This window comes from Oratosquilla oratoria, chromosome 34, assembly GCF_046742065.1.
Source record: "Oratosquilla oratoria isolate Oo_2021 chromosome 34, ASM4674206v1, whole genome shotgun sequence".
In the NCBI taxonomy this organism is placed as follows: domain Eukaryota; kingdom Metazoa; phylum Arthropoda; class Malacostraca; order Stomatopoda; family Squillidae; genus Oratosquilla; species Oratosquilla oratoria.
In genome coordinates this window covers 35,347,790-35,374,087 of record NC_134810.1, presented here as the reverse complement: position 1 = coordinate 35,374,087, position 26,298 = coordinate 35,347,790, and the positions used below count along the sequence as shown (strand labels likewise).

General features: G+C 40.0%; 1 protein-coding gene across 1 annotated transcript in view; it reads left to right on the top strand.

Moving 5' to 3' along the window:
- Positions 1-1,657: 1,657 nt before the first annotated feature.
- Nop17l (PIH1 domain-containing protein Nop17-like) overlaps positions 1,658-26,298 on the top strand; it is an 85,013-nt gene continuing 60,372 nt past the window's right edge. Inside the window, exon 1 of the mRNA XM_076173389.1 lies at positions 1,658-3,391. Within this exon, the coding sequence (XP_076029504.1) occupies positions 1,688-3,391 (1,704 nt within the window). The 5' untranslated portion in view covers positions 1,658-1,687. The remainder of the gene's footprint in view (positions 3,392-26,298) is intronic.

Here is a 26,298-nt window from a genome sequence, read left to right as displayed (position 1 = left end):
GGTAATAATTAATAATAATGGTAATCATAATAATAATAATAATAAAAATAATAATAATAATAATAATAATAATAATAATAATAATAATAATAATAATAATAGTAATAATAATAATAATAGTAATAATAATAATAATAATAATAATAATAATAATAATAATAATAATAATAATAATAATAATAATGATAATAGTATTGATGATGACAAGATGATGATATGATATGTTGAAATATATGATGGTACAGTATAGTGATATGATGTTGATATGGTGATGATATTGTGATATGGTGATGATATTGTGATATGATGATAGGGTAATATGATATGGTGATAGATGATATGATGCCATGATATGATGAAATAATGATATGATGACGATGAAGCCTTGGAATCTAATACTAAGATATCTACAATAAAATAAGATTTATCAGTATATATTAGACTTCATATTATAATATTTTGTATTATAAAACATAGTATATTACATATTCACACAAGACGTACCAACTGCCAGCAGAAATATGCATAGAAAGAAGCGTATAAAGACCCTTCGACCTCCGTATATTAAAATGTGAACCACAAATAAATATGCACTGTATAGTAGATTATTTATTTCAACTGTAATCTTACTCAGGTTAATTTTCTTTAGGATATAAGTGAGTATTTGGTTTGGACTCCCGCCAAACATATGTAATCCGTTCACATACGAGATAGGTGGATATCGAAACTAGAATTTTTTTTCGGAATCGCCACTGAGAAAATTCTATACTGAAAGCTATACCATGGTTAATATATATATATATATATATATATATATACTATATAGTAGAGAATAGCTTTTAAATATCTACATTTGCTGACGTACTGCCAGTGTCACTCTCACATGAGCAGTAACTTTAAATGTCCATGACTCCTTGTACGGAAAATTTTGGAAAAGCTTTATTTAATAAGAGCTTCGTGACTACCCACAAGATTGTATTTTTTTTATTGGCGCAGTCTGCTTTCAACGTTATTCAGTAATGGGAATTAATCCAACTCAGTGTGTTTCACACAAATTAAAAGCTTTCGTTAAAAAGATTTAAATTTAGCGTGCGTCAATTCATACGCACATTACGTGTACGAATTGACGACATTGGGAGTATTCTCAACATGAATCTCATATGAGGTTATCAACTCATGCACAAGAAGTTTATAGAAGCAAGTTAGTGATTCCATCATACTGATTAAAAGTTTTGGTGCGAATATTTAATTTTTACCTTTAAATGCATTTCCAAAGTTCGAATAGGTTGTAATTGTACGATTTAAACCACGATACCAGTGTCAAGTCTCTCTCTCTCTCTCTCTTTCTAACTGTCGAATATCTGATTTTGGAATATTCAGTAGACTGTAGTATAGTTTTGGTAATTAGTAGCAATTAATTAACTGTTATTGGAAAGTAGGACATTCTGCTTTATAGAAATATAAGCAAATTACTTGCTGTCACATCATGCATAAATCAGTACCATCTCTTAGATACATAACGATTTGCATCAACAACTACAAGATCTTAAACAGTAAGTAGAATATTGTGCTAATACCGTTCCTCAGTATTGTAATAGATATATATAGTCCCTCTCCTTTCAAACGCACCCTCCTCCCGTTTGATGTAAACAAACGCAGTTCATTCGTAAGCTAGAGAGTACGCAACATGGCTGCCGAGAAGACGTCTGCTCCTGAGTTCTTTGTATCTCGGGACGAATTAAGCAGTTTGGATAAAGCGTTGAAGGATGAAAAGTTCCGGACATTGTTAACTGAGTTTGTTGAAGAAATAAGTGACCCAGAGAAAAAAAGACTTCACGAAGAAGAGGTGAAAAAGCTCGAGAAAGAGAAGGGTGTGGAAGTTGAATTTATCTTGCCGACGGCCGGATTTGTGTTGGAGTTGAGAGAAACTGCCGGTAAGGATGAAAAAGCGAAAAGGACCGCAGTGAATTTGTGTAGTAGTGACAAAGTGGCTCCACCAAGTTGTGAACCTGTGATAAATGGAAAATCCAGAGGTTTGAACTGGGTGATTCCCCATACAATATCCCCAGCAAGAACTGAAGTTGTGAAGTGTGAAAAAAATCCTTCAACGGATGCTGTTATTATCTATGATGTAGTATTTCACCCTGACACTGTTCATCTTGCCATGCGTAACATCCGTTTACGAAAACTTTTGATTGACACAGCATTGGAAGCTGTGAATAAAAACCATAGACAAAATATAAAGTTTGAAGAGATAAGTCAAGTGAGGGAGGGCGAGTACTTTGGGAAAGAGTTTACATGTACTGTCAAAAGAATCGTGGATGAGGAAAAGTATCAGAAGTGGAAACAAGGGGAGTTACCACTTCATGTGAATGGGTCAGAGAGCACAGGGATTAGCCAAGTATCGCAGGATATTCATAATGAGGAACTTGAAAGTGACACTATTGTACAAAAAACAGAGCTTGGAGCTCCAGCACATAGAATTAAGTATCAAACTAATATGGATATTCAAGATTTCTGTGTGCCTCTGAATGGAGTTGGTGTATCGACTCGTCCTACAGCGTTGGTGGTGGAAGTGGACTTGCCTGGTGTGGAGCGGGCATCAGAGGTTGATGTGGACATTTGTCCACAGTTCTTGAACCTCAAGACCCCAAAGCACAAGTTAGACCTCAAGCTTCCATACCCTGTTGATGAAGATTCAAGCAGTGCCAAGTTTGATGTTGCCACTTGCATGCTAACTTTAAATTTAACTGTGATCCCAAACAACAATAATCATAAGCCAGTTGTACATTCCCAGTTGTCAGACTCTGGCATTGAGTGTGAAAGTGGGTACCGGACTTCAAGTGATGGTGATAACTCTTCAGATGTTTCATGTTCTTCGCTTGAAGAAAGATTGGTGGAAGAGGTTGAGCTCAATGATGAAGACCCCTTGCATTCAGTTTCTGATGGAACTGATGCTGTCAATCCCGGTGATGAAAAGAAAAGTGGCGAAACACTAGTCAGCAAAGTACACTCATACCTTCAACCACCATTCACTATAGCACAGAGGAACAGCACCTTGAACATAAACATTAAGTGTCATAATGTTGTACCTGGGAGTGTAACTGTTAATGTAATTGATGAGAAGAGCCTACAGATTTCCTATACAAACATTGGTAGTGGACGGACTCCTCTAAACTATGGGCTCCATGTTGTTATGCCAGAAGCATGCAGCTCAGAAATCAGGCATAGTTTGAGTGAAAAAGATGCACATTTGGTTGTGGAAATAGAAAAATTGACTGCAGAGAAGTGGGAATCTTGTGTAGTGGAAGGAAAGACTGTTACTATACCACCACCTTCAGAACTTTATTCAGCATGTGAAGAAATTCCTCAAACTACCTTTTCTTACCAGGTATGAATTTTAAAAATAATTTGTTGGACTAGTATATTGTATGAAATATTTAGCATGTATATGTTTAATAATTAAGTGATTAGACTGGTATTGACTGTAGAAGTCTTTTACAAAGTTAAAATGTTTCATAGTATGCACATGATTATCTGTAATAAGAGTTTACCTAGTATGTCATAGTGGTTTTAATTATGTGGCATTTGTAATTGTTGTCATGCAAAAAAAACTCATGAGTTGATTAATATCATTTGCATAGTACTGGGGTATTTGCCACTACTACAGGAGTTATTTGTCTTACATCATGCAAAGTATAGAAGTACTGCAAATTGCTACAGGAACACAAATCAATTAATCTGCATGATTACGGATGGCACGCATACTGTATTCTTAACAAATTTTGAGGTTTTGGTGAGTGTGACCAACTTGTCATTTATTCTGGTACCCTTTGGGCTCATTCATTCCACTCTTTATATCAAATGCTTCATAATTTGCCATGATGGTACTTATCTTATTATTTGTTTTTGACAGTTTCTTAAAAAGAGAAATTCATTCTAATCAGATTCCATAGGAGAGAGAAAAGTACATGTAGAAAAATAACAATACTATTAATTACTGCTATCATTGTAATATTTGGCAGTACTTCATAAACTACTTCTTATGCCTTAGCATGATATTACAATTCTTTTTACAAAGGAAATATGAAACTTAACATGCTAAAACTAGTAGCAAATATAAATGGTCATTAAAAAGAAGCCCTTATCACAGCCTATAAAGAACTTTGAAGAACCACAATTAAATATGCATTCACAGTATTGTTCCCAACACTGAAGAAAACAAATGCATCTTACAGACAACATGAAAAGCATTAACAGTGATAGGATGCACCAAAACCAGCTCAATAAAGCAACTGCATTGTGAAAAAATCCTCCTCACAGAACAGCACATGAAAATGATAAACAATCTCATCTATTCCTCCCATTATATTACACAAGCACAAACAGTGAGATGCACCAAAAAAGAAAACAGAATCCAGCATCATATTCCACAAACATTGACAACAGCCTCCCACCAGTACCTCGGAACATGTCCATGTAAAGCATTTTTTTCATAGTTATATATTAGACTCAAGTCAAGCCTCTATGTCCAAGTCATGTCTCTTTTTGTAAATGGTTTTGTGTATGATGGCTTAGTGCATCATTTAGGTTGATTTACTCCTGATACAGTAGAACCTCTGTTCTCAAATGTCTCAGGTCAATCAAATCAGTTCTCAACCAAAAAACATGAGAATTTTTTGCTCTGGTAGTCGACCAAAAATATCAGCTCTTGACTAACCCAAATGGACCCAAGAAGCAAAATTCAAAGTTTTGTGGAAAACTGTCTAGAACAGATTGTGGTCGAGATTTGAGGTTATGTTGTATTTCTTGATTTTTCCAATGGTTGTCAAACTTTAAAAATTACTTGCACTGTTGGCTTATATAAATCAGTCTGGTATGCTGTTTCATTTGTCTGCTTCTCATGGTGAGAAATTCATTTGAGTGTCTTGTCCTGCTTCTAAACTTGAATAATATTAGTTTGTTCCCATGTGTTTGTCCCTTACTTCTCTGAAACATTGTACTAGCATCTATTTTGTAGTCATGTCCTCATGTATTCTGCTATATACCATGGTCATTGTATCCAGTTTCTTCAATATTTGTTACCAAGTTCCTTTAATCTAATTGTTACTATTTCTTTTGGTATGGTGACCATACTGACTTTGTGTATTCCAAAAGCAGATGAACTTTGATCTTTTCTGATTGGGAGAATGTCCAAAACCAAAATAGTAAAAATCCATCAATCCTGTTATTTTATTTGCTTTGCCCATTTTTTAATGTTTATAGAATTTCAGATGTTCATCAGTAAGAACTCCAGGGTCTTTCTTACATGTAATTCTGCAAATCTTTCTCTCATTACTTTCCTGATGGGCTTCTCTAACCTCAGCCTGACTGGACTAGGAGCAGGGAAGCCTCATTTTGCTGATGTGTCAGCTGCCATCTAGGGATAATATAAGTTTAACTTTAAGTATGTCCCAGACAATAGCCTAACTAGGAAGTCGCTCCTTCAACATGAGCCTAATAGCATTACTGCATTCAGGCTGCCACCAGTATTGAAGCAGTACCAACACAGAACTGACCTGACCACAAACTCAAATTGTCCCATGTGCAGTCACTACATAGAAGATGCTGAACACCTCATCCTACACTACCCTCCTTTCATCCTAACCAGGCAGCAACAGAATGTCACTTCCTTAAGTGACACACGGGTCAAACTGGAAACTATTGCCAAATGCCTTGGTGTTAGGGGATGTGGGCATGGATCTCCTGCAAGAGAGACCTGGGGCAACAGATAGATTACATACCTTTCCTGTATACTAAAAATAATAATGATTATCTACAGGCAAGAATGTTTAGTGGAGAAAATTGGAAACCAATAATCAACTTTCTGAGCCAGTGAATCCATTGTTCCAGGTCTCTTGCAGGAGAATCGGCTCTCAAATAACTGGCAACAGCCACTGGATTGATCCACAAGTCACTCAAGGAAAAGATGTTCTGTTGTTGTCCAAGTAAGGTGAGAGTGGGGAAGTGTAGAATGAGATGTTCCATGTCTTCTGTGTGGTGAATATATGTTGGGCAATTTGAATGTAGCCAGAGCTATACTGTATAGGTACTATTTCAGTGTTAGGTAGTGGTCTGAATATATTTATGCTAGTGTTGTTCTTGCTTGTAATTCATCTTCCAAGGAATTGTTCAAATATGGTCTTTAGAGTAATTGATCAAAGGCCTCATTTTTTGCTCCTCTCATTATTTTTGCATCACCTGGAGATATGTTGGCATAGTTTGTTTTACCTTCCATCATATCATTTACAGAAATAAGAAGTGTAGGTTTACACAACCCAAACAACTGGTATAGGTTAGGTAACACTTTTTTTAAGAGAAAACTGAGTGCAAGAGAGACTTGGTAGTGCTAGTGAGTCCTGACCTTAAATAATGGAAGCAGTGCATTAGTGCCAGGAATAGAACTAACAGCATTAGGTTTTATTGCTAGGACAGTTATGAATAAAAGTGCGGAGGTAGTTATCAAACTATCTGGCATTAGTTAGAACCATCCTTGACTGTGTGGTATAGTTTTGGTCTCTATCCTATAGAAAGGATACAGTTCACCAGAATCGATACAGAGGAGAATAGACAAAATGACACATGGGCTCAGAAATTTACCATAAGAGGGCTTAGGCTCCTTAATTTGCACTCTCTGGAAAGATGTGGGGTGATCTAATAGTGGATCAAAGATATTAGGGTGATGCAAATGAGGTCATCATATTAAGACAACAGGGCAGGACTTGCAATAAGGGATTCAAATTGGACAAATTTAGGTTTAAGAAGGAAATAGGTAAGAACTGGTGTACCAATAGAGTGGTCAAATGGAATAGACTTGAGCCACATCCACACAGTTGAGCACTGTCTGTCAGGCACAAGGGGTTTCCCCGTTTATGACCTTTAGTGGACAAATCATCAAACTGCCCATTCCTGGTATGGTAAGGTGCAGGCAGACCCACTCATTACTGAGATAGTAGGACATGACATTTACACCAAGTACATACTGGTCTTGACAAGACACAGTAACATTAATTGACCTTTATAGAGCACACAAATGTTTATGAAAAGTAAAGTGTGACACCATGGTGATTGTATTGCACTAAATCACTCACTCACAACCCCTGCTTATGGCTGACTAACCACCATAGTCAGCCATGTGGACAACTTTGCGGGCATAGTGTGGAGACTTTGCCCAGTTAGTTACAGCCTGCCATGCACAGCTTGACTGTGTGGATGTGGCATTAGTAATCATGTAGTGAGCCCTGAAATTATTGGTTCTTTTAAGAAAAGGTTAAACAACTTAATGGATGAGGATGGCAGGTAGTAATGGACATGCATAGTGTAGGCCTTATGGTCTCTTCAGTCTCCTTCATTCTTATGTTGTTATTATAGGTGTTAACCCTAAATGTTGTGGAACTCCATTGGTCACTGCTCTCCGTCCTGATAATTTATCCTGTACTACTTCCTTCAAAAAATCATTCATGGATCTGAGTGGTTTACCTCTTAGTCCTCCAATATGTTTCCACTTAAGGTAGCTGTGAGGTATCAAGCCTTCTGGAACAAAGTACTCGCAGTCTTCTCAGCCCTCCCTCTTGTAACAAGGTTTGATACACATGATCCTCCAGATGTAAAGCCAAAATGACTGTCAAAATGTTAATCTTTTCAAGATATTTGACCCATTTATCTCTCACAATCCTTTCACATAATTTCACTCTCATGCTGGAGCCTCCTTATTTCCACCTTTGTAAATTGGTTCTACATTAGACCTTTTCCAACCATGTGGCACAATTCCTTCTTCTAATTCTCATACAATAAAACTGTGAGTCTTGTCTGCCAGTTGTTTCCTACATTCATGGTGTATCCAGTTTAAGATTCCATCAGGTCTTTACTATTTTTGCACATCCAATGATTCCAAGCGATTGAGCTCTTCTTTCACTTTAATATGTTCCAAATCCAAATTTTTGTTCACTTCTTCATCTGAAAAAAAAATTCTCCTTTTTAAAGACAGATTGAAAAACTTTCATTTCATTATCTTTGCATGAACTGAAGCCTCCTCCAAAACCTCACCACGCTTTATTAGCTTGGTGATTTCTTTCATCTCAGTTTACCATTGATGAACCAGTAAAACAAATTTGGTTCATCTCTGCATTTATTTACAACACCTATTTCAAAGTTTCTTTTCTGCATATTCTTTTATGTGACATGCATGACATGAATAATATCACCATAAAAGCAAACTGAAAATTCTTTATATTCAGTTGTCAGAAAATTCTTTATATTCAATAGTCACAAACACTCGCATGACAGGAGAAACTCGTAGCATGCTCTACAAACAGATCTTATGCATCACACTCAATTATACATCCAGAAGCAAAGTGCTCAGTAGCTAAGTAACCAACAAAGAAAAAGTATAATTAATGCCCATGAGCAATAACAGGCTGTATTTAAATTACACCTGTTGGTCCTGTTGGTAAGTTGCATGTAGATGTGAAGGTAAAACCCATTATACAGCAGAAACAGATGATAGGAATACTATTTTATATTCTTTACACAACAGTTTATGGAATTAAAATAAGAAATCCATATGTGCAATATGCAACTCAAAAATATAACAAAATATTTTCTTGATGTTAGGTAGGGAGTACCACAGAAAAACTTGCACCACCCGGAAATCAAACCTGCGACCTCCAACTGTCCTGGCAGGCTTACATACCGATTATACCACAGTCACCTTTAGTGACCACTTGCACACTCCAAAATGCAAACCTACAAAAGCATATACTAGTGCTGGTACTTATGCATCATAAAACACATGGTACATTCCAATACGGACCATGCTACTCATTATGCCTAGTGGTACAATATAACACCCTTCTGGCTTAAACTCATGAAAAGAATGTTGCATGATTGATCAATATTAATGTTGTCAAAGTTCCTAAAATGTTGACTGCATAAAACTTAGAAGATGATTCCATTGTCACCACCTTGCAATAGTAGGAGGTGAACAGTTGCCAGTTGTCAGCTTTCTGCTTGTGAAAATGTAGAGGAACCACAGTTGTTGAAGCTGGTAGTGATCTTGGGCCTGGACATGCAGTTGGATGTGGGGTGTTGATGAGTTTTGAATATAAGCAGCAGAGAAATGCTTCTTTCTGGATGTCTTTCTTATAAGATCACCATTTGCAGGTACTTTTCGTTGGCCCTATTCTGTATAATGTCTGTGGAAGTGGAGAGAGATGTCCAAAACATCACAAACTTACACATCCAACTGTTTCACACACTACACACTTTCTATATCTGCCACTCCTCAACAGTACTCGCTAATCTCACACATCACATTCGGAGTGGATTCAAGCAAAAACAATCACATCACATACTCCTTGCTACAGGAGACATGAGCCAGCTCCCTATTCACTTCCACTCTCTGCTTCACCTCCTCAATTCACTCTCTATCCATCTTCATAACCCCACCGTATTTCATCTCAAACACATTCATATTTTTTCCTTCTCCTTCCCTGAAGTTCCAAGTCTCTGTCCTATATATTGTTGTATGCTCAACCACCCTTTCATTTTGTCTTCTCTTTCTGTCATCCCAAGACATCTATTTCTCATGACACTTTTCATTTCCCCCCAAAACACTCAATGCCTTCCATCATTCTATAGTTTACCTCCATCCTTGCTGCTCTGTCCCCTGCTGCTGTACATGTAACCCCCCCCCCCAAAAAAAAGAAAATTATGTTTCCTTCATCCTACTCCCTTAAGGCCTATCTCTAACTCACTGCCACCCTCATCCCTGGTATATATCATCATCTTAATTTTACCCACGTTTCCTTTAAAAATTTTCTTCTCAGATTTGTCTTCCCCCTTTCAAACTCTTGAGACTAGCTGCTGTAGGATCTCTTCTGATCTAGCCACAAGAGCGGTCTCATTAACAATAATAACTGGCTCACATCCCACTTCCTGTCAAGTCCTCCTACATTTTCCAACTTCCATATTAATCTTTTATATAGCACCTTGTCAAAAGCCTTTTCCTAACTGGAGTATAAAAAATCCACCAAACACTCAGCAGTACACTTCTCCAATAGAAATTTTGCAGATTGGTTACTCATGACTTCTTTTGTGATTCCAAATTGATTGTCTTGTGGACTCTTCTGTATCCCATTTATTACCCGTCCCATCTCAGTTTTCAGTAAAGTTCTTCTTTCTTATAGTCTTTTTCAGTTTGCTTTTTGGTAAGATTGAAAGACCCTCCACTAATCAAAAGTTTTGAATTTCATTTGAATATGAGTACTTCTTTCACCACTTCATTTGCACTATTTCTATTGTTCTTCTACCCCTATATGCTCTCCTGTAGCCATGTCCTTCATCTTATTATATATTTTCATCTTATGCTCCTCTAGCATTTCTGACCTTACGAATTTCTTTACATCTTCTAATAGCTGCTTTCTTCTTGGTTCAAAGCCTGAATCACATTTCTGCATTCACCAATTTGTAATCAGATAGCAATCTACATCCCCTAAAAGTTCTGTTGTCTGTTACATACTGGTTCCATTTTCTGTTAATTATATAGCCAGTCAAAAAAAAAAAAATTAGCCTCCATTTTGAGACCGTCGTGTTATTTTGTTGTGATAATTCTTATAACTGAAATGAGTGTTCATTATCTTCATTCCATCTGCTGCATGTAGTTCAAAAAGTTTTTTCCACATACATTTAGCCTCCACCCCAAACTTTTGTATGACTCCACCCCCAAATTCTTTCAGCATTACATCCAACAGTGAAACCATCTATGAGCAGAACCATTCCATGCCTTCTCACTCTTCCTATTTCTTGGTTAAAATAATTTAAAGAATAATTAAATTTTATACTCATTGATATCTTGTGTTAGTGCATTTAATTGTATCGCTGTCATGTTGATGTACACCCATTCCCCAGTTTAACAGCCAAAAGAGCAAACATTGATAGATATAATGATTTCACTGTATTGAACTAATTAGATATCAGACTTTCCAAGGATTTTGATTTTATTTTGATATACTGTCGTTGCATAGTGCACTCGGAACTTTATTCCAAGTCACTGAATTTTATCTGTTGTCGCATTGTATTGTAATCCCTCCCTTATCCACTTAAAATGTATAAAACAGACACAAACAATATCCCATTAAACTGCATCATATCCTCAATTATTTCAAGCCATTCCTCATTCACTCCCATCATTTGCACTCTCCCTTCCTTTTGTTGACAAATATTACTTTTTCATCTTATGCCTTTCACACAGTCCTCCCACCCCCACCCCCTCTCTCTCTCTCTCTCTCTCTCTCTCTCTCTCTCTCTCTCTCTCTCTCTCTCTCTCTCTCTCTCTCTCTCTCTCTCTCTCTCTCTCTCTCTCTCTCTCTCTCTCTCTCTCTCTCTCTCTCTCTCTCTCTCTCTCTCTCTCTCTCTCTCTCTCCTCTCTCTCTCTCTCTCTCTCTCTATATATATATATATATATATATATATATATATATATATGTCTCTATCTTTACCAAGATTAGACTTGCGAAGTATTTCCGGGTCTCGGGAGCAGTAGTGCTTCGTGCCCGGCCGGATAACATTTATCTTATCTACATATTAATCGGTGACTTCGTTCTCATGGATTGTCGAGTTTTTCATCTTCTACTTTTTATGTGAGGTGAGAGAACAGCGACGATAACGACGTGGGCGATGTGTGTGGAGAAAACGTAGGGTTCATAGTACAAGTGTACTCAGTGGGTGCGCCGTCTTATCATGTGCCTTACAAAAATGAAAGTAAAAATTAAGTTTTACTGTGTCGAATGTCACCAGTGTGCTTTTGTCGCCTTTGATCTTTTTTTTTTTTTTTTGGCCCTCTCCCTCTAAGTTTATTTGTATTTTCTGCCGCCTGGCGAATTTATATCGTCGAGAGAACCCCACCTCTGTGGTGTGAAAGGTTATTCTGCCATGGCAAAGTCCAAAACTGAATGAACATGCTTGGATATTCTGTCCAATGAGAACATTCACGCTGTGACACCCTTGTCCATTATTTTCCATTATTATTTCTATTTCATATGTTTTATTATTTATCTGTAAACATGTACGTGTGCGGGTATTTATCAATGACCAATTGTGTGTGCGGGTGAACAGGGCACGGACTTGCATCATAGTATAGGGTGGTGCGTTCGAGTGTGCGCTGGGAAGGAGTGTGTGTATGGGAGGAGGAGTGGAGGAGGCTTTAGCCGACGTGGGACGAAAGAATGGGGCCGGGGGGGTTTAGCGTCGTGGTATCCATGGCAACGCATTGATCAGAGCTTAGCGTGACATGATTCTTCTGCACTTACTGCACATCGTCCTCTTCTCCTTCCTCCTCCTACTCCTCTTCTTCCTCTCTCTCCTGTTCCTCGTATTCCGCCCACTCTCGTTCCTCCTCCCTTCTCCTCTTTCTACTTTTAATCATCCTCTTCTTTCCTCCTGTAGAAGTGTCTTCTTCACACAACAGTAGCGAAGTTCGAGGGAGCGTTTTAGTGGAGAGCAGAGACTAGGTGGGTATCATTGGCTCGATTTCGTTTCTCTAGCTCCACTGGGAACTCTTTTGTTGATTACTGCACATCGTCCTCTTCTCCTTCCTCCTCCTACTCCTCTTCTTCCTCTCTCTCCTGTTCCTCGTATTCCGCCCACTCTCGTTCCTCCTCCCTTCTCCTCTTTCTACTTTTAATCATCCTCTTCTTTCCTCCTGTAGAAGTGTCTTCTTCACACAACAGTAGCGAAGTTCGAGGGAGCGTTTTAGTGGAGAGCAGAGACTAGGTGGGTATCATTGGCTCGATTTCGTTTCTCTAGCTCCACTGGGAACTCTTTTGTTGATTACTGCACATCGTCCTCTTCTCCTTCCTCCTCCTACTCCTCTTCTTCCTCTCTCTCCTGTTCCTCGTATTCCGCCCACTCTCGTTCCTCCTCCCTTCTCCTCTTTCTACTTTTAATCATCCTCTTCTTTCCTCCTGTAGAAGTGTCTTCTTCACACAACAGTAGCGAAGTTCGAGGGAGCGTTTTAGTGGAGAGCAGAGACTAGGTGGGTATCATTGGCTCGATTTCGTTTCTCTAGCTCCACTGGGAACTAATACCTTGACCTAGTACTTCGGACAAGGTTGCCAAACCGTAACATAATTGTGATTCTAGAAATCTAGAAACACCGTATTTCTTGTCTAGGAGGCCGTGGCTAGACAGCAGGGAACTATAGTGCAGGTGTGATATATGGTGATGAAGAAATGTGAACTGGGAAGTGAATTGTATGGAATAGAAGAATTTCGTGTGCTGTTTAGGCAACCTTCCCCTCTCTATTTCTTGTCTCTGTCTATCTCTGTTCCTCCATCTATGCTTGTGTCACGTCTATAGTAGCCTACGCTTAGCCCATTTTAAAGTTCCACTACGCGCGGGGCATTGAACTATTTTCCGACCTTGTTCATAGACCAAAAGGGCTCTTTGGACATGCGTTATCGTTCCGACGCCTAACGATGAGAAGCTTCAGCCGATCTGAACAGTTTCCTGAAGCTGGAGCGGGTCGTTTCATCCAGATAAAACTATCTTTGTTTCAGCGAAGTTTCTGTTGTCGTGGCTGACTTTACAAGCGACTCGCTGCTCGGAGACCTCGACCCCGCTATACTGACTGGGCGCGCCTGGCGTGACCCCGTTATACAAACCCTGCCCGTATTAGAACTCATCCTATTTGTCTGGTGTGTTCATGTCACTACATAGCACAGAGAACGTCAACAGAGCCGCATAAATACGCGCGCACAAATATCGTTAAGCATATCTTTGTCTCAAGCAAGTTAGGAGTTTGTTGGGAAGGGAGGTGTCTTGTATGTAAAGGGGTTATCACATTCCTACTATATCCTACCTCTAACGTCCATTTGAATAACTGGAATATGACTTCGCTAACTAAGAACATCTCAACATTATGTCCAACATTCCTATAGGTTTACGATCACTTAGTTCATCATTCTTCTTTGCAATATATGACTGAAAGATAATTTGATATTTGGAGATTTGAAAAATAAAAGATTGTAACCAAAGTCGTTTTTACTCAAACGAACTCTCAACGGTCGACGATGGTGAAGCCTGTGGAAGCCCAGTGTGATAACCCTCCATTAGTTCGTCATTTGAATCTGTTGGGACTTCTGGAAGGCGAATTAATCGTTAATTCTCGTAGATCGGAGCATGTTTGGGAACGATTTGTCGCGAAGCTCCACACAGACACGTTGTCTAGAAAGGGTATAGTTTTGGAAGACTTTGGAGTGTCGGTGGTCATCGTGTCACATATCTCACACACACACACACACACACACACACACACACACACACACACACACACACACACACACACACACACACACACACACTTCAACGAATGGACGGCTTAGAAGACGTTCTGAAGAAAAGTGAAGTCTGTGGATCCCAACGCAAAGAGAAGTGCCTAGTGTTTTTGCAGGGTGGGGGGGAAATTGCTCGTGGAGTAGTGGGAACGTAGGGAAAGAGGAAAAGGGGAGGGATTACTGAGGGAAATGGAAGGAAATGAGGAGGGAGTAGACTTTGACCAGCCAGACAAGCGGAAGGTAAACAAAAGACTTAGCGAGGATCAAATGTCTAATAAAAATGTAAAGATTAGAAGTATAGAGAGGAGCAATACAGAAGAAAGTGACGAGAATATGTTCCAGGGATTTAAAGAGGGTGGGGGGGACACAACCCCCCCCCCCGACTGATAAGACTAGAGGAGAGAGTTGATAAGGTGATCGAGGACTTGGAGCGTAAGTTAGGTAACGTAGACTCCATTTTTCAAAGAATTGAAAGGTTGGAACAACTAGAGAAGGCTAACAGAAACTTAACTGAAGAAATAGAGGACCTAAAAAGACAGTTAGGAAATGTAAAGGAGGAGAATGAGAAATTGAAGAAGAATAGTAATGAAAACAGAGAGAAACTAGCTACAGAAGCTAAAAATTGGAGAATAACTCAAGAAGGGAATAAGGTTTCATTCACTGACATAGTCAAACAGCAATTGAAAGAACATAATGAAGACTCAGTTATTAAAGTGATGAGACAGAAGGAGAATATAGTAAGAGAATTAGCTGACAAAAAGAAATGTATAATTATATTAGGAATGGAAGAGAAACATAACCCAGATAGAACTGCAAGAATCAAGGAGGAAAATGAAAGAGTAAGCAGTTTATTAAAATTAGTCCAGGAAGATGAACCAGAAATTATAAAGGAAATTGAGGAAAAATTCAGACTCGGAAAATATAGTACAGATAAGACCAGACCAATTAAGATTAAATTCAGGTCACAAACAACAGCAGAGAAAATTCTATCCAAGACAGGGAAACTAGCAACAAATGATCAATATAAAAAGGTATGGATAAAAAGAGAAATGAATAAGGAGGAAAGAGAGGCAGAAAAGCAGAAAAGAATTGAAGCTAAGGCAAAAAACGAGGAAAGAACGGAGTCAGAGAAAGAGAGATTCTATTGGAGAGTAGTGAACATGAAAATAAAGCAGTTCGACATACTAAAGAAAAACATAAGGGAAACAGAGAATACAATGGAAGTGGCAGAAAACTAAGAGTGTCTTACACAAATATAGATGGATTGATAACAGGATTGAATGAACTGAATGATTATTTGAAAGAAAAAGAACCGGACATAATGGGAATTGTAGAAACAAAATTAAAAGGCCCACTACCACCCAACAGTGTAGGACATGATACATACAATTATTGGATTAGAAACAGAGAGAAAAAACAAGGGGGTGGAGTTATGTTCCTGACTAAGAAGGATATAAACGTGAAAGGTGTCATATATGGAAAGAATACAGTAGAGATGATTATGATAGAAGTGGAAGACCGAGATAAGAAGAGCAGAAAATTTGTGATCAATTATGTGCCTCCGAAAACAGCCTCATGGGAGGAGAGTGAACATAAAAGTATGTTAGAGGACACAAAGATAGCATTAACTAAAATAATGGAAGACGGAGGAAGAATAGTTATGATGGGCGACTTTAATTGCAAAGAAATCTGCTGGGAAGAAATGACAGTAAAGAGTGGTGATGACTCATGGGGAAATGCTCTACTTGAGATGATTACTGACCATTCAATGACACAATGGATACAAGAGAACACTAGGTATAGAAATGAAGAAGAACCATCGAGGCTAGACTTAATAATTACATCTGAACCTAGAATAGTGGACAAGATTGAATATAAAACACCAATAGGTAAAAGTGACCACATATTGATTGAACTGGAACTTAATGAAGAAAAATATATGAAAAGAAATGAACAATATAGAAAAGGAAGAATGATGTATGAAAAAACAAACTTTGATAAAATAAGAGAATTCTTCCAACAAGAAAACTGGGAAGAAATATACAAAGAAGAAACAACAGTGGAAGAGAAATGGAATATTTTGACAAAAATTTACAAAAAAGGAGTGGAAAAGTATGTCCCAAGACAAAAACAAGAAAAAGAATATGTAAAATGCTGGTAAAACAAAAGTTGTAGGGAGTTAAAGGACAAAAGAGACAAAGCCTGGAACAGATGGAAAAAAGACAGAAGACCTGAAAAATGGAAAATATATACTGGTTATAGAAATGAATATGTACAAAAGTGCAGAGAGGAAAAAAGAAAATATGAAAAAGATGTTATAGAAAAGTGTAAAGATCAACCAAAACTATTCTACAGATTTGTAAACAATAAACTGAAAAACAAACAAGACTTAGAGAAATTAAGACAAGGAGGAGTTGAATACACTGAGGAAATGGAAATGGCAGAAATTATGAACAAACATTTTAAATCAGTGTTTACAAGGGAAAATATACAACCTGAAGAGATTGAGTGGAAGGAAAAAGTCCCCCCTATGGAAGAACTAGAAGTAACAAAGACTGAAATATTGACACGGGTAATTTTGATGTCAGAAAATCGCATGGGCCAGATGAAATAGCAAACTGGATTCTGAAAGAATGCAGGAATGAACTGGCAGACAAAATACATAGCATAATAAGCAGTTCCTTAAAAGAAGGAAAAGTTCCAGAAGATTGGAAAAAAGCAAATATAGTACCTATATATAAAGGAGGAAATAAAGAAGAACCTACCAACTATAGACCAGTCTCTCTAACAAGTACAATAGCAAAAATATGTGAAAGAATTATCAAAAGTAGATGGGTAAAATACTTGGAAAAAAACAACGTACTAAATCCAAGGCAATTTGGATTCAGACAAGGCCGATCATGCGTCACCAATTTAATATGTTTCTATTCAAGGCTAATAGATATAATACAAGAAAGAGAAGGATGGGCTGATTGTGCATTTCTAGACCTAAAAAAAGCTTTTGACAAAGTACCACATAAGAAGTTGCTTAAGAAATTAGAATATGAAGGAGGAATACAAGGTAAATTGCTAAATTGGATGGAAGACTTTTTGCAAGAAAGAAAAATGAGAGTAGTGATAAGAGATCAGCACTCAAAATAGAATGAAGTAATAAGCGGTGTCCCGCAGGGAACAGTTCTGGCCCCAATAATGTTTGCTATATATATTAATGATATGGATGAAGGAATTGAAAGCTATATGAGCTTCTTTGCAGATGATGCAAAATTACTGAAAAGAGTGAAAACTGAAGAAGATTGTGAATCACTACAGAGAGATCTAAATAAAGTACAAGAATGGAGTAGGAAGTGGGAGATGGAGTTCAATACAAAAAAGTGTAGTATAATGGAATTTGGAAAAAGCAAAAACAGAATAACAGGATCATATGATTTGGGAAAAGAAGGAATAAAAAAAGTAGAAAATGAGAAGGACCTGGGAGTCATTGTTATGAATAATATGTCACCTGAGAAACATATAAATAAGATTTTTGGAGAAACTTATAATTTAATAAGAACAATCAAAGTGGCATTTACATACCTGGATGAAGAAATGGTGAGGAAAATCCTAATCACCCTGATAAGACCAAGATTGGAATATGCAGCAACGATATGGTCACCAAGTACAAAAAAATGTATAAAAAAACTTGAAAGAATACAAAGAGCAATTACAAAACTGGCACCAACACTCTCAAAACTATCATATGAAGAGAGACTACAAAAACTTAAACTACAGACACTAGAGCAAAGAAGAGAGAGAGGAGATTTGATAGCTATTTACAGAATCATGAAAGGCATAGAAATTACTGATAGAGAGAATCTGATAAAATGGGATGACAGAAATACAAGAGGACACGGAAAGAAAATAAAAAAAGACAGCTATAGAAGAGATTTTAAAAAGAACAGCTTTCCTCACAGAGCAATAGACAGTTGGAACAAGTTAGATGAGAAAGTGGTGTGTGCAAAAACAATACATGAATTTAAAAATAGTTTAGATAAAATGAGATATGAAGACGGGACCCCACGAGCATAGCTCCCCTTCCCGTAAAATACAACTAGGTAAATACAACTAGGTAAATACACACACACACACACAGTGGTAGAGTTCCTGGCTGCCACTACGGCGCTTCGGGTTCGAATACCGCCCAGGGCTGAAATAATTTCAGTATCGCTGCGCTTCAGGTTGTTACTCCAACTTTTGTGGGCGGGGAGTTGGAGGTGTGTGTGCGTGTACCCATAGATCGATCATATATGAGCTCTGGTCTCGCTTCCGGAAGCTGTCAATCACGAGTCCAACACGTGATCCAAGACAATGGTGAAATACACATACACAGAGTCGTTACTCCAACTCTCGTGGGTGGGGAGTTGGGTGTGTGTGTGTGTGCGTGTAAGGTCACAGCATTACCCATAGATCAATCATATACGAGCTCTGAGCTCTCTTCCGGGAGAGAAATAATTGTCGATCACGAGTCCAACACGTAAAGGAACAATGCATTGCATGATATTATAGATTACATCAGATGACCAAGTATACTGTAAGTAAATACAAAGAAGTAGGGGCGTATCTTTTCAAAATGATGTTCTGGCCACAAGTCGCGATGAGGTAATCAGTAGGAGATTGTAACTTATAGAAATATGATAGTTTTTCAATGAAACCTAGGAAAAGAACGACAAAAGAACAGAACGAAAGAAACAGGAGTTCCTCATCAGAGGCTTAGATTAAAAAAAAAAAAAAGAGGAAATTGTGTGAAAAAAAGGAATGAAGTCAGTATTAGGGAAGTAGATATGGTAAGTGAAACAGTTTAAAGAGCGAAAGTGGAGAGGATTCTGTGAGCGTTGGTCGTGGGCGATTTGTCACACTCCGACAATCACACCAGGCAAAGGCGCGTTATCACACTGGTTAATTTTTCCTCCGACTGTCGGAGAAGATTTGCAGCCAGCAGCTTTCGTGAAGGAATATGATAAGCTGGCGAAAAGTAAGTTACCTTCCGGTATGTAAAATGTCATTTTATGTGTTTTTGTTGAGAAAACAAAATAGTTTACCATAGTCATTTGACGGCGGAAATTTTTTCTCCAATCTCCGATTAATCGGAGGTTGGAGGAAGATAGCCCAGTGTGATAACCCCATAAGATAGTGGGTGAAACATGCAGACTATTGGCGAGCAGTGTATTTTCGCTACATTGGAAGGAGAGGGGAAAAAAAGCTAACCCGCCCTAGATGCAGCAAAGGTGTTGTTCCCGCATAGTATGGAAGCTATAAATAATATCGAGAGAATACAAATAGAAGAGCAACTAAACATGTCCCTAGTTTAGGCAAGTCAAGTGTGCAAGTCACTTGAACTTGAGAAGAAAGCGAACTGGCACATGCTCACACAGGCCAAGTCAGAGACAAGTGACCTGTGTGAATATGCACTTGCTCGCTCTCCCCTCCAGTTCAAGTAACTTGCACACTTGACTTGGCCCCGTTTAAACGAGGCTTAAAAGAAAGATCAGAAGGAAAGGCGACATGGTTGCGGTGTTCAGACCAAGAGGAAAGACTTTAGGAAAACTGACAGACGATGTGAGAAGGTCCCGAGGTCTTGAGAACAAACTGAAAGAAAAGTACAAGTACGAGTTAAAGAAAGAAATGAATCTGGCTTTGGCAGTGACATGGGAAAGGGAGACAAGAAAGCATAAGAAAAGTAAGGGTTGCAGGTGGATAAGAAAAGTGATACATTAAGGGTGTCGCAGACTAGCCTTTGTATTTGAATTGATGCATCGAACCCGTCTCTCTCTCTCTCTCTCTCTCTCTCTCTCTCTCTCTCTCTCTCTCTCTCTCTCTCTCTCTCTCTCTCTCTCGCACCATGTTCACATCCAACTTCATTGTAAGTCGATACATTATTTCATCATATAAAATAAATTTTGCACATAACCACTTTTACTATCCATGTGAAGTTGAAAATACCTATAAAAAAAGGAGCGAAATATCACCCTGGCCATTGGGTTGCAGGAACTGTTCGGATCCTGTCCGAGATTCGATGCATCAACACACACACACACACACACACAATACAAGGCTAGTCTGTCACAAGGGGCTATTACACTGTGCTTCCACAGGCTTCACCAGCGCCGACAGTTGAGAGTCCCCCCCCTTCCCTCCCCTCATTTTTTTTTTTTTTTAGTTGGCGACCCCTACTCCCCCTTCCACGCGTTCTTGTCTTCTCTTCTGATCCCCTTGAGATTCTCAAACTCCCTCCCCTCCCCTGTTCATCCATACTCTTCTCATCTTCTCAACTCCAGTCCCCTACCCACCTCCTCCTCCTCACCCTCAACATCCTCAACATCCTCCTCCTCAGCCTCCTCTTCCACAACCTCCTCTTCTTCAATCTCCTCAACATCCTCTTCCTCCTCAACATCCTCCACCTCACATCCTCCTCCCCTCCCCAATACCATCCTCCTCATCAACCTCCTCCTCCTCCTCCTCCTCCCCCTCCTCAACCTCCTCCACTCCTCCCCAATAACATCCTCCTCCTCCTCCTCCTCCTCCTCTTACTGTCCTCCTCTCCTCCTTTTCAAGGTTATTTTTACATGCCCTTCTTCAGCTTCTCCCTTCTCTGCCCACTCCTTCCACCCTCCGGACCTTTTTTCGCTCACCCTCTCTCACCCTCCGCCAATGTTCCCCTTTCTCCTGCTTTCTGGGGTCACACTGCCCATACGCACGTAGAGACCCCTTGCTAGCCTTGGGTTTTTACCACATCCATGCGCAAGCACAAGCGCGCGCGCACACACACACACACACACACACACACACACACACACACACACACACACACACACACACACACACACACACACATATTCAGCCGTCTCAGATCGACCCCCGCCCAGGGCTAAAGAGAATAACAGCGTTGCAAGCTGTTACCTCACTCTCTTGGGCAAGGAGTTATGTGTGTGTGTTTGTGTGTGCGTGTGTGTGTAGTTCCAGCATTACACATAGATCGGGCTATACTTATGAGCTCCGAGCTCTCATCCGGGAAGGTAATAGTTGTCGATCACGAGCCTAAGGGGGTGATCCAAGACCATGATAGTGAATCACACACACAATGATCGAAAGAAGAAAAATGGCGGGGGCATGCCATTCAAAAACCCAGGCTAAGTCGGGGCTGATGGGGCAAAAAGCCCCAGCTTGAAGGGTCACGTGTGTAGAGGAGGAACGTGACCCTGGCTTTTGCCCCCCCTTTCCCCTTTCCCTACACCTCAATACTTCCTTCGCCTTCTCCCGTCCCCTCCATTGTCTTTCCTCCCCTCCCCTCCCCGGTCTGCTCTCCCTTTCTCTTCCCCTATGGCCACAGGGTGCCCCACCCACCCTTCCCCCAAATCGGAATCGATTTCTGAGTCATCAAGTTGAATGGAAACATCATGTGATTGCGCTCCAACGCGTGGTTTTCTTACGTCTACATATCCCTCGTTTTCCCCTATATTTCATCCTCCCCCCTAGATTTTCCCCCAGATTTTCCCCCGTTCCCTTGTTATTTGTCTCCTTTTTTCCCCAAGGTTGTCCGCCAACATAGTTTCTTCCCTCCCACTATTCTTTAGTGTTTCATTAATATCTCCCAGATTATGGCCGTGGACCCATTTTTTTCTATTCGCCCAACAGTTCCTCTATTTCCTTTTCACATAATGCACTTCTACTCCTCACAGTGGGCGCCTAATCTCCCAGATGTTACCCTGTCCCCAACAACCCCCAGATTTTTTCCCCCCGTCGGGTGTACACGTTACCTTGCATCGGGTTGACGAGGAACGCCGCGCCCAGCGTGCCACACGTGGTCAGAACTCTCTAGTAGATCACATTTTCAAACGCGCGCTCACATGAGCCCACATGCACACTCCTCCGTGATTGGTCTCACTACCCCTTACCCCTGTGGTTCCCAAAATGGGGGTAAATTAACTCTGGGGGTGATTTAACCAATTTTCGGGGGTGGGGGTAATTTAACAAATTGTCGGGGGGGTAATGGAGGGGGGTGACTAAAAAGTTAAGAATTCTGCCAATCAAGAAGCCAAGAATGCCTCAATTAGTTTCAAGCATGCAACTCCATCCCACTGATGTTCTTGACATCTTTGGAATAGTCATTACAGATGCACAATGTTCAAATACATTAAATAAACGAAAATATCTAGTTTTTAACTTAGCCATATATATCAATGTTGACAACATTTTGTGAAATGGGTAACATGCTTAATCTGACGTGATAAACTGGGCAACAAACTGAAAAAGTTTGGGAACCACTGGCTTACCCGCTCGGACAAATCCTCCCCATTCCTGGTGTCCCTTTCCCATCTCTTCCCCCTCTCCCCCTCCCCCTCCTTCCTTTGGTGACGAGGGCAATCCTATTTCCTTCCCCTTGCCCCCAAACGTCGCGTGATGCAATCTTCGATAACTACAATACCTCCTCCCCTATTCTCCTTTCTTCCTCGCCCCTTTCCTTCTTCACCACTTCTTCCTTCTTCCTTACTTCCTCCCCCTCCTCCTCCTCTTCCTCATATATTGCTCCTCCCTTCCTCTCCCATTCCTTTCCACACTCCCAGCATTCTTCCTCTCCCTCCTTTTCCTCCTGACCTTACACACCTTCTTCACTGCGTCAGAATCATGCATGGGTTGCAGCTTTACTTGGTGCAACTGTACTCTGTCTCTTCGTCTTTCCATCATCCGATACATCCTCCTCCTTCCTCCACCTCCTCCTCTTCCTCCTCCACCTCCTTCTCTTCCTCCTCCTCCTCCATCGCCTCTTCCTCTTTCTCCACTGCACTATATATAAAAAAAAAAAACTGTATTCTCCTGTCGGTATGAATTGGTAGTGGTTGGTGATGGATGTATGGAACCATCAGGACGAAATATCAAGTAGGGCTAATACCAGACTGGTATGAGAAAAAAAAAACATAGGCTGCATGGAGGCTTGGGAATGATTTGCGTATTTGATTGACAGGTCTAGTCGATGAGGGTAGGATATCCTTGCGAGGCTTTTTGTCCCATCCTCAGGAAGGGACAAAAAAGTCTGCACATCCTTCAGAGATACCCTTGTTTTTTTTGTTCTCTTCATTTTTTGCCCCCTTTCCCTGTTTTTTTTTTTTTTTTTTTTTTCGTCTTCATTTACATTGTGCTATATTCCATCTATCAACTCCGAATGGAACAGTGGGGTTCCCAGATCCGCTAGTTCGACGCAGCTTGCTTAACATACGCAAGAACTTGAGTTACAGTAACAAACACGTTAGCGGGAGACCATAAGGTTCATAATAAAGTCGAATGCAGAAGTAAATAAACAAATATACAACGAGATAATAAATAAATACCCAAACAGGGTAGTAAATGAAACTAAATAGCCATTTGGTAAACATTACAACACATTACTTAGGTGTTTAGCTGACTGAATCTTCAAAATTTGAGATGTGGGGTACTTGCTGTTGATTATATCGTTCATTGACCACAAAGTTGGTAAACCTGTTTCTATCTTCTCGTACTTCCAGATTAAATTCGCGTCCTGGCAGTTTGAAATAATTATTTCTTGCCTGGCTAGTAATAAGTGTAAAGAAATCTGTACTGATGTTATCCTTTTCCATCACTCCCCCTTTTTAATGGAGAATAAGTAAAAAAAAAAATGAATGTGTTTTTATGTGACTTCTTATAATTTGTATCCGTTTTGTGGTTCACAGATCCCTTTCCAATATTTCAGTGTTTAATGAGAATTGGTGACCATTAGGAAACATCTAACATTCTAAACATCTAACATTCATCCCTAGATTATTATTTTATTGTTAATTTAATTATATATATATATATATATATAAATTTTATTTTATTTATTATTTTATTTTTTATTGTATTGATTCTTTTTTTTTTTTTTTTCTCTTCTTCTTCTTCTTCTTCTTCGCGCAAGAAAACTGTTGTGACGCCTAGACGTAAGCTGTCGCTAAGTTCCGTTGCTGTTGTGGACGAACGAGTTCAGGGAGGGTTTGGTCAGTCGACTTCCGAGAAGCCCACAATCCCCGTGTCGCTCGCTCTCTCTCAGTGCATACACAAAATCGCTCCACCCAGACCCGCTCCTACGCGACTACCTGCCTGCCGGGGGTGTGTGACCCCGCCAGGGCGTTCACCCCATCCCGCCCCAATAGCGGTGGCAGCTTCTCCCACGCTGGCACTGTACAGAAGGTGGTCCCAGCTGGCTTGATTTGGCACCAGCTGGGCTTCTCTTACTCAAGAGTGCCAGATGGTGATGCGATGATATAAAATTTTCTTTCGTCCTTGGGATGACCGATGATTGACGAAGTACAGAGGAACCCCCCCCCACACACACACACCAACACCTTGAATAAAATCAATTGACGACAGGTGTCGGGAGTAGCAGTGGAAGGGTTCATTGAGACGATCTTTTCTAATGAGTCACAGGGGAATTGAATAGGCTGGAGGCAGCAGGAGTTAAGTGGCCTCAGGGAAACGGAAGGTGTCAAAGTAGGGGGCTTCTGCAGCAGAGGAACGGGGCAGTAACGGAGTGATAGGTAGTGTGGTAGCGTCACTACACATGTTCTATCTCTCTTTCTCTCTTTCTGTCTCTTTTTCTCACCCTCTCACTCTGTCTCTCTCCCTCCCTCTCTCCCTCCCTCCCTCCCTCTCTCTCTCCCTCTCTCTTTCGATCACATAAAGAATCGTCACCCCGGTTGTATAACTTGATGACAATAACTCATAACCCTCGTTCAACCTAAATTAACCTAATATTCATTCCATTGTTGATATTCGGCGTACTAGGGTGACAATTCTTCAGGTGGGATCTCATGGGGTGACGATTCTTCATGTGGGCATTCTGGGGTGTCAATTCTTCATGTGATTCTCTCTCTCTCTCCCTCCCTCCCTCCCTCCCTCTCTCCCTCCCTCTCTCTCCCTCCCTCTCTCTCTCTCTTTCTTTCTCTCTCCCTCTCCCACTCTCTTTTTCCCTGTCGCTAAAGTCACGCAGTGGTGTTCAGTCTTCCATCACGCAATTTAATCCAAGTTAACTGACGTCACCTCAGCGAACGGGCTTAAATCTGTCTTGATTAATCCCCAACAGTTAACCCAAAAAGGGGAAGCCTGATCCACGCTTGTCTGTTTCGAGTGACGCCAGTGACGTCATTGGCACCGCGGGTGGTCGGATGCTGCCTGAGGTCGTTTTAGTTGTCGAAGCTTCTGGCGACGCCATCATCAGCTACAACAACAACCGGGCTGCTCCAGAGGATTTCCTTCAGCTTTTAGGGCTGTCTCGACCCTTCCTGAGCTGCTGGAAATCACTCGTCTGTAGCCAGAACGAAATTTATAAGGCCTGAGAGCAAGACATCTTAGAGAGAGAGAGAGAGAGAGAGAGAGAGAGAGAGAGGGGCAGTCCTGGGTTCACACTGGTACCGAGCAAGATTGGTCCGTAACTGAGGAGGATGCAGCCAATAAGATAAACAAACAAGCCAATGATAAATAATCACTGAACAGATCTTAATGTTACAGCATATGGCATAGAAGTTTGTTCAACAGAACCATAAAACTTGAATCTTTATTTTTTATTTATTCATTTATTTATTTATCTTAATGTACTGGATGAGTTTGCCCCTGCAGCAAATTCATTCCTCTCACTGACAACGCTCTTGGAGAAATTGTTTCTGCCTATTTCGAGATTAAATCCTTGACAAACGGAGATAATTTTGCCTCGTTTGGTTAGTGATAATTGTCTGTTTTTTTTTTTTTTCTCTCTCTCTCTCTCCGGAAACCCACAGCTTCCCAGTGGGTGGCAACGATCCTCTCCCACAAGACAAGACAACGACATTGAGATGTTTCATGCATGGGGTTAAAATATATATCACACTTAAACTTTAATTAAAGTGGACCATTGGTGGAGACACCA